This window comes from Girardinichthys multiradiatus, chromosome 8, assembly GCF_021462225.1.
Source record: "Girardinichthys multiradiatus isolate DD_20200921_A chromosome 8, DD_fGirMul_XY1, whole genome shotgun sequence".
NCBI classification, from domain to species: Eukaryota; Metazoa; Chordata; class Actinopteri; order Cyprinodontiformes; family Goodeidae; genus Girardinichthys; species Girardinichthys multiradiatus.
In genome coordinates, this window is record NC_061801.1 from 25,301,580 (window position 1) to 25,317,838 (window position 16,259).

General features: G+C 39.0%; 1 protein-coding gene across 5 annotated transcripts in view; it reads right to left on the reverse strand.

Annotated features, from left to right (window-relative positions):
* The window catches only part of rnf34b (ring finger protein 34b), a 33,290-nt gene extending 19,289 nt beyond the window's left edge, over nt 1-14,001 (reverse strand). For 4 of the 5 annotated variants that reach the window (XM_047373226.1, XM_047373225.1, XM_047373223.1 and 1 more), the window contains exon 1: nt 13,887-14,001. In XM_047373226.1, the coding sequence (XP_047229182.1) occupies nt 13,887-13,892 (6 nt within the window). In that variant the 5' untranslated portion in view covers nt 13,893-14,001. Of the gene's footprint in view, nt 1-5,990; nt 6,035-13,886 lie in introns of all 5 variants that reach the window. The other variant, XM_047373224.1, reaches the window with a different exon arrangement.
* Between the last annotated feature and the right edge of the window lie 2,258 nt (nt 14,002-16,259).

Sequence of the window (16,259 nt, forward strand, 5' to 3'; positions counted from 1 at the left end):
TAGGTTGTGTGATGTCATTCCGAGATCCGAGTTATGACTTCCATGGTAATGGGATGCAGCAGAGCCTCTGACTTTCTATTTTCCTATCTAAGAACCCCAAAAAATCGGACTACCGAGTACAAATGTAACAGAGGAAGAAGGAACTGATTTATGGTGTATATGGGATAAAAGATTTCTAGGAGCTGGTGGAAAGGTTTGCAGGCTGGGAGCCCCCAAACAAACAGTGACAGGGGTTTCTTTGCCGGGTTACAAGGTGTATTTATGTTCACCTATCACCTTTGAGCACTTTGGATGCCAGATAAGATAAAAATAACTGAGACAAGTTTTTAGGTAATTCCGTCCAGCATCATCCACAGCAGTAAATACAAGAACACACAGACTCACACATATATACACTATATTGGCAAAAGTATTTATCTGCCACTCTAATTCCTCCCAAAGGTGGTCAACAAGATTGAGGTCCGGCCAGTCAAGTTTCTTCACACCAAACTATACATCTGTAGGCATGGAAGTGACACCAGAACTCATTCATTTTGTGGTTGACCCAATACTTTTGGCAATATAGTGTGTATATATGACCATTGCTAGGGCAAAGCTGGGGCAATTGAAGCTTATAGCTGAAAAGAAAACCCACAGGAGAAAGTCATGTTGATGAACAGATCTCTTGCCTCATAAAGTTTCTCTAGAAATCATAATGAAGAAAAAAACATCAGGAAACCAAGTTCAGTCCAGTTCAATTGATTTCAGTGCAGTTCCATTTATTAAACTGAATTAAATTCCTCTCAGTTCAGTTCAGTTCAGTTCAGTTCTATCCAATTCATTTCATTTTCAACTATATTACATTTAATTCACTACAGTTCAGTTTAATTCAATTCAGTTCAGATCACTCTAATAAATGTATTTCAATTAAATTTAATTGAACTCACTTCAGTTTAGCTCAGCTGAGCTGTGCTGATTTGAATGCAGTTTACTTAAATTTTGTTCAATTCAATTCAGTTTTGTTCAATCCAGTTTAATTTTGTTAAATTCTTTTAAGTTTACTTTATTTCAGTTTAGTTTAGTGCAGTTTTCTTCAGTCAGTCAGTCAGTCATTTTCTACCGCTTATTCCATAGTGGGTCGCGGGGGAGCTGGTGCCTATCTCCAGCAGTCTATGGGCGAGAAGCAGGGTACACCCTGGACAGGTCGCCAGTCCATCGCAGCAGTTTTCTTCAATTCAATTCAATTTAATTTAATTCAGATCATTTATTTAAATGGCACAAAATCCACAATTATCCCTTTTCACACAAACAAACATGTTTAATTCAGCTAAGCCCAAAACAGTCCGATTTATATTAAATTGAATTTTAATGCAATTCAAAACAATTAGATTCAGTTAATAATAAAATTCCTACAAGAGAAGATGTTTCTATTAAAGGAAGCCAGTGGATGGCATCAAAGTTTTACCTTAATTTAACCAGTTAATATCTCAGAAGGGCTTTGGAAAGTCAGTCAGTCATTTTCTACCGCTTATTCCATAGTGGGTCGCGGGGAAGCTGGTGCCTATCTCCAGCAGTCTATGGGCGAGAGGCGGGGCACACCCTGGACAGGTTGCCAGTCCATCGCAGGGCAACACACAAACAACCATGCACACACTCATTCATACACCTAAGGGCAATTTAGAGTGGAAAGTATTGATTATAAAAATAATTAGACATCAGAAATTGTGATAATTTCTATAGTTTTTAAGCAGAAGTTTCTAAGATTGTCAGCAGAATGAAGCTTCCTATAAAGTGTGGGGTTTTCATCACTTTTAAGCCTTATTAAGTTGAATTGACTGAAATTTAGGACCTTATTTTTCTGAAGGTTGAACCACACAGCAGATTAAAAGTCCTGATGTTTCAGTTTGTCTCTTTGCTTTAACAGTGCCGAGTCACGGAGCAAAAACAGTGTTTGGAGGCACGGTTCCTCGGAGCATACAGATGAGACGTGGGGGGAGAATACATCTTCTGTTGTTCCCGAGCTTCCAGAATCAATAGCTGACACGAGCTTAATGTAAGGCGGCTCTGTGTGGGAAACAATGAGAACCACAGGGTACGGCCACGTCCCGTCTTAAGACAGCGCTCTGCTCGGAGTTGTCACAAACACCCTGTGATTTGACCTCACCCATCTGCTTAGGGATTCCTTATGCAATCTTTAGGAACAAGGCTCTATTTATGGAGTCAGGTTGGGAAGGAGGCAGCGCAGCCAGACAGTCAATGTGTCTCCCTGCAGTCATGTCTCTTTAAAGTTCAAATCAATAATATTTAACAGCTTCTTGTAAAGTCTGTGCATTTCTCCTCGCCCGCCTGTTCTTCCATTCATTCATGATTAAACTGATAAAATAAATCTTAAATCATTTCAGTTTTTCTAGAAGGCAACGATTATTTATTCATATTTTAGCAAACACATTTTACAGTCAGAACTAAAAAAAGGTTAGAAATAAGTGATCAAAAGTGTCATTTCATATGCTATTCCCAAACATTTAGCCTATTTGTCTATGTATGTGGTCCTCGGCTGAAATCTGATAGATATATAATAACTGAATATTTTCCTTCATTTTTATGCAGTTGAACCACAATGCATAACACTTTGCTTTGCTTGGCCTTTGGTATCAACTCGATTGGAGGTTTTGCTGCTAAACAGTCTTCCTGGTTAGATACATCCTCCATCCTGGAGGGAAGCCACTAAAAGGCAACATTTACTGCATTCTCCAGAACAGGATGAGAAGCCACTGCAGTCCAGCCATAAAAAACAAGACTTTTCTGGCTTTTTGCCCGCATCTCGACTTCCCCCACTGTCACGTCCATTAGCAGACTGAAAGCTCTGCAGGCGGAGAGTCCCAAACAAACAAGGGCTTCTTTACATGAGATGTATATGCACCTTTAGGAATATGGAAGGTCCTTTAAAACTCCCATCCTCTTTGGTTACTTTGGATGCCAGATATTTGGCAAATAATTTAAATATTTTACAGAAAAAAGACACTAGTGGATCCATCCATCCATCCATCCATCCATCCATTCAACGGATTCATGACTCTGCGTTCCTCTTTAGCTGTGACAACCTGGAGATGCCTGGACAGAGCTCAGTTCAGGTCAATTCAATTGGGTTTAGGTAATTATAAAATGCCAGTTAAACTGTATCTATTGAAGCCAGAGGATTTAATCAAACCCTGTTCATCCAGCCTGGTTGTGTTTTAACAAAACAGCAAAAACTGATGGAGTTCCAGACTTAAATAGAAAACCTACAGGAGAAAGACTCATGTAGATGAACAGATATCTGACCTCATAAAATGAGCTTTTTTTGGCGTTCAAAAAGGAAAAAAATGCACTGGCATCTGGGAAGCTAAATCGGAAGAAACTGGGTCAATGAGGCAGACCAAAGAGTTTAATTAGGACAATAAATGAGTCAGAAAACGCAAAACAAAAATCTTTTTTTAGATCAATTAAGATGAATTTTAATGAATAGTTGCATAAGTATGGATTTTTACTACTAACAAGTTCACCATTCAGTTGCTGAACTACACTAAATACTCCTTCAAACACATCCTCATGAAACATTTCCAAATGCTCCATGATAAATCATTGATATATGACAACTTAGCTTTTGAGATCATCAGCTGGACGGTGGATTAAATTGTTTGCGCCATCAGTGTTTCTATGTTCCCAACTCCAAATGCATCCTCTATGACAGTTTCTTGGATTTTTGACACATTTAATGGAAACAAACACCAGTGATAAGAGAAAATATTGTGCTGCAGGTTTCTTGACAGCGGTAGGGGTTTGGAAGCCTACACCAAATGAATGGGTGTGTTTCCTCAGGCTTTATCTGAATTTGACTAAACAAAGTGTGTCAAAGAAGACGCTGTTTTTTCTTGTATTTATAGACCATAAAAGTGGGAGTTTTCTGATTTGATGCTTTTAATGAACAGAAAAATATCTGCTGATCACTGATCAGAGCATTTTCTGTCACTGGCCAATCAATCGGTGCTTCACTAATGTTTACACACAACCTTCTAATAAAGTTTAGTGTTTTTCCAAGGGCAGTTTTGGAGCAAATAGAAAATGTATAAAATTTATTAATTTATAAAATATCAATAACAAGGACAAAGTTATTTTAAGATGTCTTTTTCGCTGATATTTAGTTCACTGAGTAAAAACATCTCATTTAGATCGCCAGACGCCTTTAATTAACCTGAAACAGAGCTGCAGATTCAAACGATTACCCCTTAATAAGTTCAGTAAGTTAATTAATCCAAATCAACAAGACAAAATGTTTGCAAAGTTTCTCTTACAATCAAACAGAAATATAAATGTGTGATTCAACTTCCAACTAATGTTTCTCCAACAAAGAATTTGGCTCAAGACAACATAAGCAAATATTCAGAATAAATCAAGTTCCTTTCATTTAACTTAGAATTATAAGATGAACCCTTTTTATTTGTATTTTTGAGTTTAAACACAAAACACGTTAAATATGACTAAATAAATGGCTGCAATATTAAGATAATGTGTTCTGACAAAGAGCACTCGGAATGGGAATAAATCCTTAAAGAGATGAGATAAAGTTGAAATGGGACAACAATTAACTTGCAATGTTCCTTAAATTTGATCTGATATCTTAACTATAACCTTCACAAGAATTTCACTCTGACTTTCTAGCCATTATTGGTCTAGAGTGAACTGTGTACAAAAAGTGCTCTCAACATAATGCTGTTACAAAAGCAAATATACACTGCCTGGCCAAAAAAAAAAGTCACCACCAAAAAAAAAGAAGGTCACACACTAATATTTCGCCTTTAGCTTTCATTACGGCACGCATTTGCTGTGGCATTGTTTCAATAAGCTTCTGCAATGTCACAAGATTTATTTCCACGATGATGGTAGAGTCTGACCGCTGTGCAAAGTCTTCTCCAGCACATCCCAAAGATTTTCACTGGGGTTAAGGTCTGGACTCTGGTGGCCAATCCATGTGTGAGAATGATGTCTCATGCTCCCTGAACCACTTTTTCACAATCCAAGCCCGATGAGTCCTGGTATTGTCATCTTGGAATATGCCCGTGCCATCAGGGAAGAAAAACTCCATTGATGGAATAACCTGCTCATTCAGTATATTCAGGTAGTCAGCTGACCTCATTCTTTGAACCCATACTGTTGCTGAACCCAGACCTGACCAACTGCAGCAACCCCAGATCATAGCACTGCCCCCTACAGTAGGCACTAGGCATGATGGGTGCATCCCTTCACCTGCCTCTCTTCTTACCCTGATTGGCCCATCACTTCTGGAACAGGGTAAATCTGGACTTATCAGACCATATGACCCTCTTCCATTGCTCCAGAGTCTAATCGTTATGCTCCTTAGTCAATTGGAGCCTTTTTTCCAGTTAGCCTCACTGATTAGTGGTTTTCTAAAGGCTACACATCTGTTCAGTCCCAATCCCTTGAGTTCCCTTCGCATTGTGCGTGTGGAAATGCTCTTACTCTCACTATTAAACATAGTCCGGAGTTCTACTGTTGTTTTTCTTCGATTTGATTTCACCAAACGTTTAAGCGATCGTCGATCACGATCATTCAGGATTTTTTTCCGGCCACATTTCTTCCTTGAAGACGATGGGTCTCCACTATCCTTCCACTTTTTAATAATGTGTTGGAAAGTTCTTAATCCAATTTTGGTAGTTTCTGCAGTCTCCTTAGATGTTTTTTCTGTTTGATGCTTGCCAATGATTTGACCCTTCTGAAACAGACTGACATCTTTTCCAAGACCACAGGATGTGTCTTTTGACGCATCCTGTGGTCTTGGAAAAGATAGTTGTTTAAGAAATGAGAAGAAACTGATTGCACCAGTTGGGGTTAAATAACGTGTTTCCAGCTGAAACATAATTCAATTCAATTCACTTCAATTCAAAAATACTTTATTAATCCCAAAGGGAAATTAAATAATCACCCATGCAGTAATTATCCAATGGGAGGCTTACCTATTTGCTTGGTTAAATCCAGGTGGCAGCGTATATTGCAGCTCCTGTATTCAGACAAGGTGCTTGATTAAATAGATTTCTTTTTTTATTAAAATGTAGCCTCAAATAACAGAGATCCAACAGTTTTACATAAACAAAGTGGGCACACATATAAAGGAAAAACATACTGTATTTTCTGCACTATAAGGCGCACCGGATTATAAGGCGCACCTTCAATGAATGGCCTATTTTAGAACTGTTTTCATATATAGGGCGCACCGGATTATAAGGCGCATAGAATAGAAGCTACTGCAGTCAAACGTTTGACACCGTACTGGTCCCCGTTTTCTCCACAGTGCGGTTCACGGGAATATCAAAGGTGAGTGAAACCTCGTCTATGTTGGTGATGTGCTCTGGCCGGATCTTCTTTTCAGTGATCTTGTTTTTGCAGTATGCGCGGAACGTGGCCAGCTTTTCTTGGTAATCTTTTGGCAGTTGCTGCGAGACGGTAGTTTGTGTGCGGATGGAGAGATTACGTCTTTTCATAAAACGAAAACACCAAGAAGGACCGCCTTGAAATTCATTGATGTTCATGTCCTGTGCTAGCGCTGTTGCCTTCATACGAATAGTGACTGTAGAGACGCTTCTACTTGCTGCTCTCTGTTCAACAACCCACTGTTCGAGTTTGTCCTCTAACTGTGGCCATCTCGCTTTATTCCCTCGGAAACTCTTTCTAGTCTTCTTTACTTGGCACAGGTCATCTTCTTGCTTCCTCCACTTCCGTACCATTGATTCATTAATGTTGAATTCTCTCGCTGCTGCTCTATTCCCATGTTCGACTGCGTAGCTGACAGCCTTGAGTTTGAACTCAGCATTGTAAGCGTGTCTCTTGAAAGGTGCCATTTTGGGGTCGTTATACACACACAAGTGGTGTTGAACTAGGAGTAAGCACAGTACAGGTGTTTACCGCTATTACTTCGGCGACGCCCCTGACTACGGTAGCCGTAATGCTGCAAGCGGTGCGGCTTTGTAGTTTACCAGTCGTACTGAAACATTTTGACAGAGCGCCGTGTACAACCAGTATGGATCAACCAATTAACCAAATGATCCATATACAGGTCCTTCTCAAAATATTAGCATATTGTGATAAAGTTCATTATTTTCTATAATGTAATCATGAAAATTTAACATTCATATATTTTAGATTCATTGCACACTAACTGAAATATTTCAGGTCTTTTATTGTCTTAATACGGATGATTTTGGCATACAGCTCATGAAAACCCAAAATTCCTATCTCACAAAATTAGCATATTTCATCCAACCAATAAAAGAAAAGTGTTTTTAATACAAACAACGTCAACCTTCAAATAATCATGTACAGTTATGCACTCAATACTTGGTCGGGAATCCTTTTACAGAAATGACTGCTTCAATGCGGCATGGCATGGAGGCAATCAGCCTGTGGCACTGCTGAGGTCTTATGGAGGCCCAGGATGCTTCGATAGCGGCCTTTAGCTCATCCAGAGTGTTGGGTCTTGAGTCTCTCAACGTTCTCTTCACAATATCCCACAGATTCTCTATGGGGTTCAGGTCAGGAGAGTTGGCAGGCCAATTGAGCACAGTGATACCATGGTCAGTAAACCATTTACCAGTGGTTTTGGCACTGTGAGCAGGTGCCAGGTCGTGCTGAAAAATGAAATCTTCATCTCCATAAAGCTTTTCAGCAGATGGAAGCATGAAGTGCTCCAAAATCTCCTGATAGCTAGCTACATTGACCCTGCCCTTGATAAAACACAGTGGACCAACACCAGCAGCTGACACGGCACCCCAGACCATCACTGACTGTGGGTACTTGACACTGGACTTCTGGCATTTTGGCATTTCCTTCTCCCCAGTCTTCCTCCAGACTCTGGCACCTTGATTTCCGAATGACATGCAGAATTTGCTTTCATCCGAAAAAAGTACTTTGGACCACTGAGCAACAGTCCAGTGCTGCTTCTCTGTAGCCCAGGTCTGGGGAATGCGGCACCTGTCGCCCATTTCCTGCACACGCCTGTGCACGGTGGCTCTGGATGTTTCTACTCCAGACTCAGTCCACTGCTTCCGCAGGTCCCCCAAGGTCTGGAATCGGCCCTTCTCCACAATCTTCCTCAGGGTCCGGTCACCTCTTCTCGTTGTGCAGTGTTTTCTGCCACACTTTTTCCTTCCCACAGACTTCCCACTGAGGTGCCTTGATACAGCACTCTGGGAACAGCCTATTCGTTCAGAAATTTCTTTCTGTGTCTTACCCTCTTGCTTGAGGGTGTCAATAGTGGCCTTCTGGACAGCAGTCAGGTCGGCAGTCTTACCCATGATTGGGGTTTTGAGTGATAAACCAGGCTGGGAGTTTTAAAGGCCTCAGGAATCTTTTGCAGGTGTTTAGAGTTAACTCGTTGATTCAGATGATTAGGTTCATAGCTCGTTTAGAGACCCTTTTAATGATATGCTAATTTTGTGAGATAGGAATTTTGGGTTTTCATGAGCTGTATGCCAAAATCATCCGTATTAAGACAATAAAAGACCTGAAATATTTCAGTTAGTGTGCAATGAATCTAAAATATATGAATGTTAAATTTTCATCATGACATTATGGAAAATAATGAACTTTATCACAATATGCTAATTTTTTGAGAAGGACCTGTATAAGGCACTCCGGATTACAAGGCGCACTGTCATTTTTTGAGAAAATTAAAGGTTTTTAAGTGCGCCTTATAGTGCGGAAAATACGGTAATCAGTATTCCTGTATTTCAGGAGGCAATCCCAGTTTCACAGAATAAACAGAAAGATGACTCAGCCTTTTCTAATCAATTGGATTTTCACTTTTTTACATCTGTGTAATTCCAGGCCCTAAGTTAATAGAAGTTTAAAATAGAACTAAATATCAAATTTTATTTTTATTTTAACGTTAAAAAAGAAAAAATCTGGGTATGACAGAATATGACAGAAGGCAATGTGTTATGTTGTGATCTGATGTTATCCCGTTAAACTTAACGGTGCTAAAAAGCTACAAGTTAACAGCAAAACAACCTTTAAAAAGAAGGTTATTTTTGGTTAATTAGACCTTCAAATAAATTAAAATCCAGAGATATTGGCAGCATTCTGGTTAGAGCAAACAGCACCCAAACTTTAAAATCTAGGCATGATTTTTATTGTATATCCTCCTTCTTCCTCTCATGACATGATTAATTTCTCTCTTAATTTAAGATGAACAGAATCCAAGCAGGAAGTCTATGTTAATCAGTCTGAGTGACAGGAAACAAAGATTTATATATTAAATAGGATCTACAATGCTTTGTGAAAGTATTCACACCAATTTCACATTACAACTTTAAACCCCAACGTGTTAAATTGGATTATTACGTGACAATAATTGAGAGCTGTAAGGGAAATAATATTTAATGAATAATATTTTCACAAATACAGAATTCCTCAAAATCAAACCTAGTGTCACCAATTGCCTTTAGAAGTCAGCTAGTTTGAGTTGATGGGAACATGGATGGAGCAAAATATGGGGTCATTACTGCAAGACAACCTGATGGAGGCTGCAAAAGACTTGAGACTGAGGTGGAGGTTTACATTCCAGCAGGACAACCACCCTAAACATATAACCTGGGCTACGACAAAAAATTAGATCAAATCACGTTCATTTTAAAATGGTCCAATTAAAGTTCAAATCAAAATTAAATCAAGAATCTGTGGCAAGATTTCAAAAGTGCTGTCCACACACCTCTCTCCATCCACTCTGAATGACACTGAGCTATTTTGCAGAGACATTTGGTTCTACAAAGTATTGACTTCTGTTTGTACATAATGTTTAAAACTAATAATAGTAATATTATTAATAGTAATAATAGTAATATTTTTCTTCCACCTAACAGTTATTGTCTACTATGTGTTGGTCTATTACATAAAACCTAATAAAATATATTGAAGGTTTTGGTTGTAACATGACAAAATGTGGAAAAGTTCAAGGGTTACGGGTAACTTTTAGTTAGTTAAAGTATTGAAACAAATGGAAATCCTGACATGCTGGTAGCTTGCTGGCTGGAGCAAACAGAATCAAGAATTTGATGGCTGATCTGGACTTCTGCTTCGTCTCTCCCCCAGTGTTATAGCTTTCAATGTATGCTAATACAGTAAGGACTCAGATAACACACTTAAATCAGTCATTAGTGGCCTGCAACAAAGATATTTCACAATGACAACTATACCTTTAGAAGTACGACTGTGGACAAATCACTACATATGCATTAAAAATTTCTAATCTAGAATTAATCTAAAACCAGAATGACACTTGCTAGGTTTTAGAGTGAAATTGCAGCAGACAGAGGGATTTTGAGGAGTGTTGATGTTACTGTTACAGGAGAGCAAAGTGAACTCCAATGAAGCACTCATAAAAAGGCTGCACTCTTCTTCATCTCATGTTCCCGTCCTATCACTGAGACCCGGTCTGTCCAGCCATCAATACCCACATCTGACTACCAAACAGATGGCGTTATCAGGGTAAACTCTGCATCTTTCATCCTCCACTGTCTCGTCTGTGCTTTTCATTTCCTCTTTTTCTTCCTTTCTACATCCGCTCCAGATGCCATTCACCCCCTGAGAAGGTAGATTTGGTTGGAGATTTTCTTGTCACTGAAAATAAACTCATGCAGTCGATATGATTCAGCAGGCGTCTAGAAGAATGGGAAATGTATATAAAGATATTGTGTTTTTAATTTCTACAGGCTTTAAAATGTTTTGTTAAGTCACAGTTTCCATCATAAATAGCAAGCAAAACTGACTTTGGTGCAGCGTATCATTAGGGTTCCTACACAGTCGGGAAAAGTCTGGAATTTGATTTTAGTCAAGGTTTGAATAAGTGTAGGAAAGATAGTAAGAGTATGGAAACACATGTGTAAGTATATACTTATTCTCTCATCAGGTTGATGGACCCGTCAGTGGCCATTAGGCACTATACTTGTGTTTAAATAGTCAGCATTGCCTTTAATTTATGAACAAAATGGGTTCATTATGAAGTTACAAGTGGCATTATATTAACAAAATGTTGTCCACGTGCATACAGTACAACAGATAGTTTCTTTCTTTCTTTCTTTCTTTCTTTCTTTCTGTTGGTCTCTTATAGTTGCAGGTTTAATTTGAAACAGCCAAGGTTTGAATTGGCTTCCATGAATTAACATACAATATTTGTGTTTTTATTTAAAAAAAATATGGACGAGGACTCTGGAGTTTAGAGTATGGAAAAGCATGGAAGTTTCACATGAAAAATAGGTAGGACCTCTGTATCAGGCTTCAGGAAATCATTTAGCAATGTAAAAAAAATACAGCTATCACCAGAAATCTGTTGTGCCTCCAGGTTGTTCTTAATAGCTTTGGACTTCTTCTTCCACTTTAGATGGGAGCCCTAAGGTGAGTTTTGTCTCATTTGGAACAAATTGTGATCCCCAAAGCAACACTGCATCAGATTTGTTAGTGTTTACTTCCATCTGCTTATGTACTTATTGGTGGTTTGGAAAATAGAAAGAAAATCAAACGTGCACACAGAAACAGTATGGATCCAGACAAATTTCTATGCTGTCTGACACAGCCTTGGTGCAGGAGTACTTCACAGCTTGAGATGCATGCTTGCACACAGAAACGCTGTCCGCCATCCACAGAGGCAGAAAAGCTGCTTTTCAATTTAAACCCGATTAGTCAATAAAACAACACGTCCATTTAGCTTCCCTGGGACAACGTGAATGATGATGTGCCTCTGGGAAAATTAACTTCACAGAGTTAAGCCTTCTGTTACTATTATCAGCCACAATTTTGTGATTAACAACTGTGGAAAATATGTGAAAATCCCGACCCAACAAAAAAATGCCCTAGTTTCTGTGAAGCAAAGATTCAAGATGTGTCAACAGTGTTTTTGACTTGTGTATAAGTGAAACTGAGTGTAATCAGTGCCAAACTGTGTCCTGGGAGACTGTATCCATAATAAATAAGTACTACAGAAACTCTAAAGCTCCATCAACCTCATTTATTTTAATTCTCCAGCACTGGTTAAGCTCAGCAACTTCCTACATGTAAAACTGTATTTCAGATTTTAGTAAAATTTATTATGTAGAATTAGCATGCAGGCATTGTTTGTGTGATTTGAATATTTGTCTGCAAATGCAGAGTTTCAGCACTAATACATTTTTAGAATGCTATTTTGTTGATTAGTTGCTTTTGTTTTCCTAAAGTGAGGCGTGACATATTTGATCCATGATGACTCACATTATTTATCGTTAACATTTTTTCTGATGAAAACTTATTATTTTAACTTGTTATTTTGCTCTGAAACAAGACTTGTCACAGGCTCACGTATCACAGGTTTGAATAGAAATTTGTCAAGAAAGTCCAAGAAAAATAAACTAAAACCAAACTACTGCTGTTAAATATTGCAGTATTTTACAGCAAACAACACAATAAACAATCCAAATGGGAAACTTTTGCTCTTGTGTATACACTGTGAAACTATTGTTGCTGTTGTTTTCTTAATCTTATGTGTAGCACCTTGTGTTTCCCTGGTTGTGTATAAAGAGTGCTTTACAAATAAAGATCGAATGGTTTCATATAGCCACTGTTCAAAATGGGAAAGACAACAGTGCACATTATTTAAGTAAGTTAGAATTTTGTTGCTGGCCAGACTACAAGAAACTAGATATCTGACTAAATTTTCTCCAGGCTGCAGTCACAATAATAATTAAAAGGTAAAAAGCTGGAGCTTTGATAGACTAGGCAAACATTCAGTGTGTTTTTCATGTGAGAATATGCGACTACAATAAATGCCTATATTATTTTTAGTCTTTTTACACATCTTTCCCTAGGTTGCCAAAATAAGTGTTTAGGGTTTCTTTTATTTAGGATAGCTTGTAAAGTAGTTTAGGAAACAATGCAGTGAGCAGTTTCTTACTTCAAGCAGCTACACGTTATCCAGCTAATGGCACTTTAAGTCTCTAGTTGCACAGTGGTTATTTTTTCATTGTTCACTGAATCCATTAAATGTGATTGAAGGCTAACTTTTCATCAGCAGGTGGATTTCAGCAGCTGCAGCAGCGGTTTTCTCACTTAATAACAGGTAATAAGCTGTTTTCACACTGTGTTCTCACAGTCAAGCCTGATTGTGCATGGCAGTTCCACTTTCTCCAGAGAAGCCACCTCCACCACCACCACCAGCAGCAGCAGCAGCAGCAGCATTAGTGTACCAATGACATCATCGCCACCCTCTTCTTCATCAGTTATCGGCCCGGATCGAGCTGTTAGACCGCTTCATCACATTTTATATCCGGCGCTGCTGCAAGCATAAACACACTGTGCAGACTGTACACACAAGAGGAAGAGGATGAACCAGCTCCGGACCTGAGGAGGAGATCCTCTCCTCCTGTCCATCCCGAGACAAGTCACCGCTCCGCCGCCTGACCGCAGCCTCTCTATCCCGTTAGAGCGGATTACAGCCAGACGGTGAATGGATGTCTCTGCCAGGGCTTTAGTCCGCTGAACTATCACACTGGGGTCAAAGCTGGCTCATTAGAAGGCTACACGGTGTACCCAGTGTTTATCAGCATGGCTGGAAACATACAGGAAGCGTTTCAAAGGCGCAATAGGAAGATTATATCAATCTGACAGCGCTTATGTAGACGTTAAATTCAAGGTACACTGTAAATCCTTAATGTTCTTCCTGTTGGAAAGAGTATAAATTAGAATGAATTTACATTAAAGAGCCGGGGGGGGGGGGGGGGGTATTCCCTGCTAATCCCTGCAGTATTATGCAGAGTTCACCAATAACCTATGTTATAATGTTCCTTTAACGCATAAAAATCACAAATCTGTTTAAAAATACATGCACATACCTTCATTTCTCCTCCCGTTAGAGAAATTTGCCGAGTAATGTCAGAACGACGACCATTGCCAGTGCACAGGGAATCAAACCATTACGTCTTCCCTCTCTCCAGCTGCCAGTGTGAGTGGAGTAAGCATAACGTAACTGTAAGCAGCGCTGCAGCCAATCAGAGACGTGGATCAGCTGTTGGTATCTTTAGCAGCCAATCCACATCAGCGTCTTTTCAGGGGTGGGCGTTCAGGTCTGTGCGTAGAGACGCATCATCATGGACAGCGCTGCTTTCTTTTCCTCTTTTTTCTGTAACGGAACCTTGCAGAAATTTATTTTGTATAAAAAAAATACCTAACAAATAGAAATGTACATCTTAATTCACTTGACAACAAATGGTAGCTGATTATAATAAAGGAGGGCTTGTGCTTGTGCTTTCTGCATTGAGCTGCTATATATATAGCTGCTATATAGAGCTGCTATAAATATATATATATATATATATATATATATATATAAAATTTAAAGCCATATTTAGCCTTTGTGTGCATGCGTGCATGTCTGCGTCTGACTGCTCACACACACAAGCGGCTGCTTTTCAGTTTGCAGTAATGAGATTAGATGGTTTTCCAGCGTAATTTCGCCAGTACCCTCTAAGAACCCACAGGGGGCAGCAGATAGCGGTGCCTCAGATTCACTTTTATTCAGATACGAGTCCAGCTGCAGGCCGGAGGGATGTTCTTCATGTCCTGGCTGCGTGGTGCACAGAAGTCACGCAGAGATGAAAAGTTGATTTAATTGTTTGTTCACTCTTTCAGTTTCAGGGAACTGGATTGTTGAGGCTGCAAGGTCTCGGTCAAAGAAGTGCCATTTCTATTGCACCCAACAGTGACCTGATATTGCATTTATTGCAAAGAAGCATATTAAGACATCTGTAGAAGCCTTCCGGCTAGCAGTGACACAGTTTTCTCCCCACTGTAGATCTGTCTCTGCTGCAATGCAATGTGTAAAATGCAGCCAAGCAGTTGGAGAAGTGAACTGCCAAGCTGGTTGTATCACATATTCTTCACCATATTCATCCAACGTTTCATGCCAGACCTCCTCGAAGTGTTTGTTGCCAGACAGCTCCGTTTTCTAGTTAAAGTCACAGGATAGTTTAGCAAACTCTCCATGTTTACGTTTGAGATGCTAGGACAAAAAAAGCTTTTATCCTGGCCTGCCTTCCAAACAGGCAGTTTTCATTTAGATGGCTTAATAGGGTTGTTTTGGGGTCTTGGTGACCCAAAGATGCCACTCTTTGCATGAGATCTTTTTCAGTCAGCTTTGAGGAGTTTGTTTTCCTCGTGTACCATCCTCTTCATAGTCCATAGCAAGATAAATACAGGTTCTCATCCAGTCTAACAGCCAGCAGCTAAAAGAAACGGGTCTCTGTATAAGATTAATATCATGGCTTTCTAATGTATAAAGTTTTAAAAAATGCTTTAGTTACATGTATTTTTAGAGGAATTGTTAACGCACTAAAAATTGTTCCACTGCTAATTTTATCGTAAGAAAACATCTTTGTACAGGATTTTTCCCCACTGAATAAAAATGCTCAAAATTATAGTTGGACTTTTCCTAAATTTCACTGAGAGACGATGCTATTGCAACAAAAGAGTAATTTATTTTAGATGCCTGTGGTTAAATAGCTTTCATTATCATTAGAAATAAGCCATGACTTCACAATGACATTTTTTTGTATAATCCACATGACAGCATCCCAAAAGTAAGATTGTGTCTTGTGTATATCCATTTCCCAAATGACTTATCCCTCCTGATGTTGATAAATGGGAATTGGTGAAGCTGCGAATGTCATTATTGACAGTCAAAAATCACCTGGGGTACAAATAGATTGTTAAAATGAGATTATTTTACACAGAAAATGTTCACTGAGAAAATCTTCACATTGTGAGAAAGTTTTAAATGGTGTCAGGAGGAAAGGTATGAAAATATTTGGCTTACAGTGAAGATGTTTTGAGTTAAGCTCAGTGAAAAGGACTCAGGGAATATATATACTCTTAGGGAATTAAGAATTTGCTAAATGAAATCAAAAGTTCTCCTTTTGATTGCTATGGAAAATAATTTCAGTTCACATTAATCACTTATTTAACCCGAGCAAACATAACCCATTAGCATTGTTACAATTCCATAACCCCCTTTTTAATTTCCAAACACTTATGCCATGAATTGTGACGATTAACATGCAAGTCCACACCCCATGAGGAGCTGAGCCAGGCTATAGTCATTGGCCAGCCCTGTGGCCAATGCATTGGATAGTTCTTAACCCAATTTTGGTAGTTTCTGCAATCTCCTTAGATGCTTTCTCTGCTTGATGCATGCCTATGATTTGACCCTT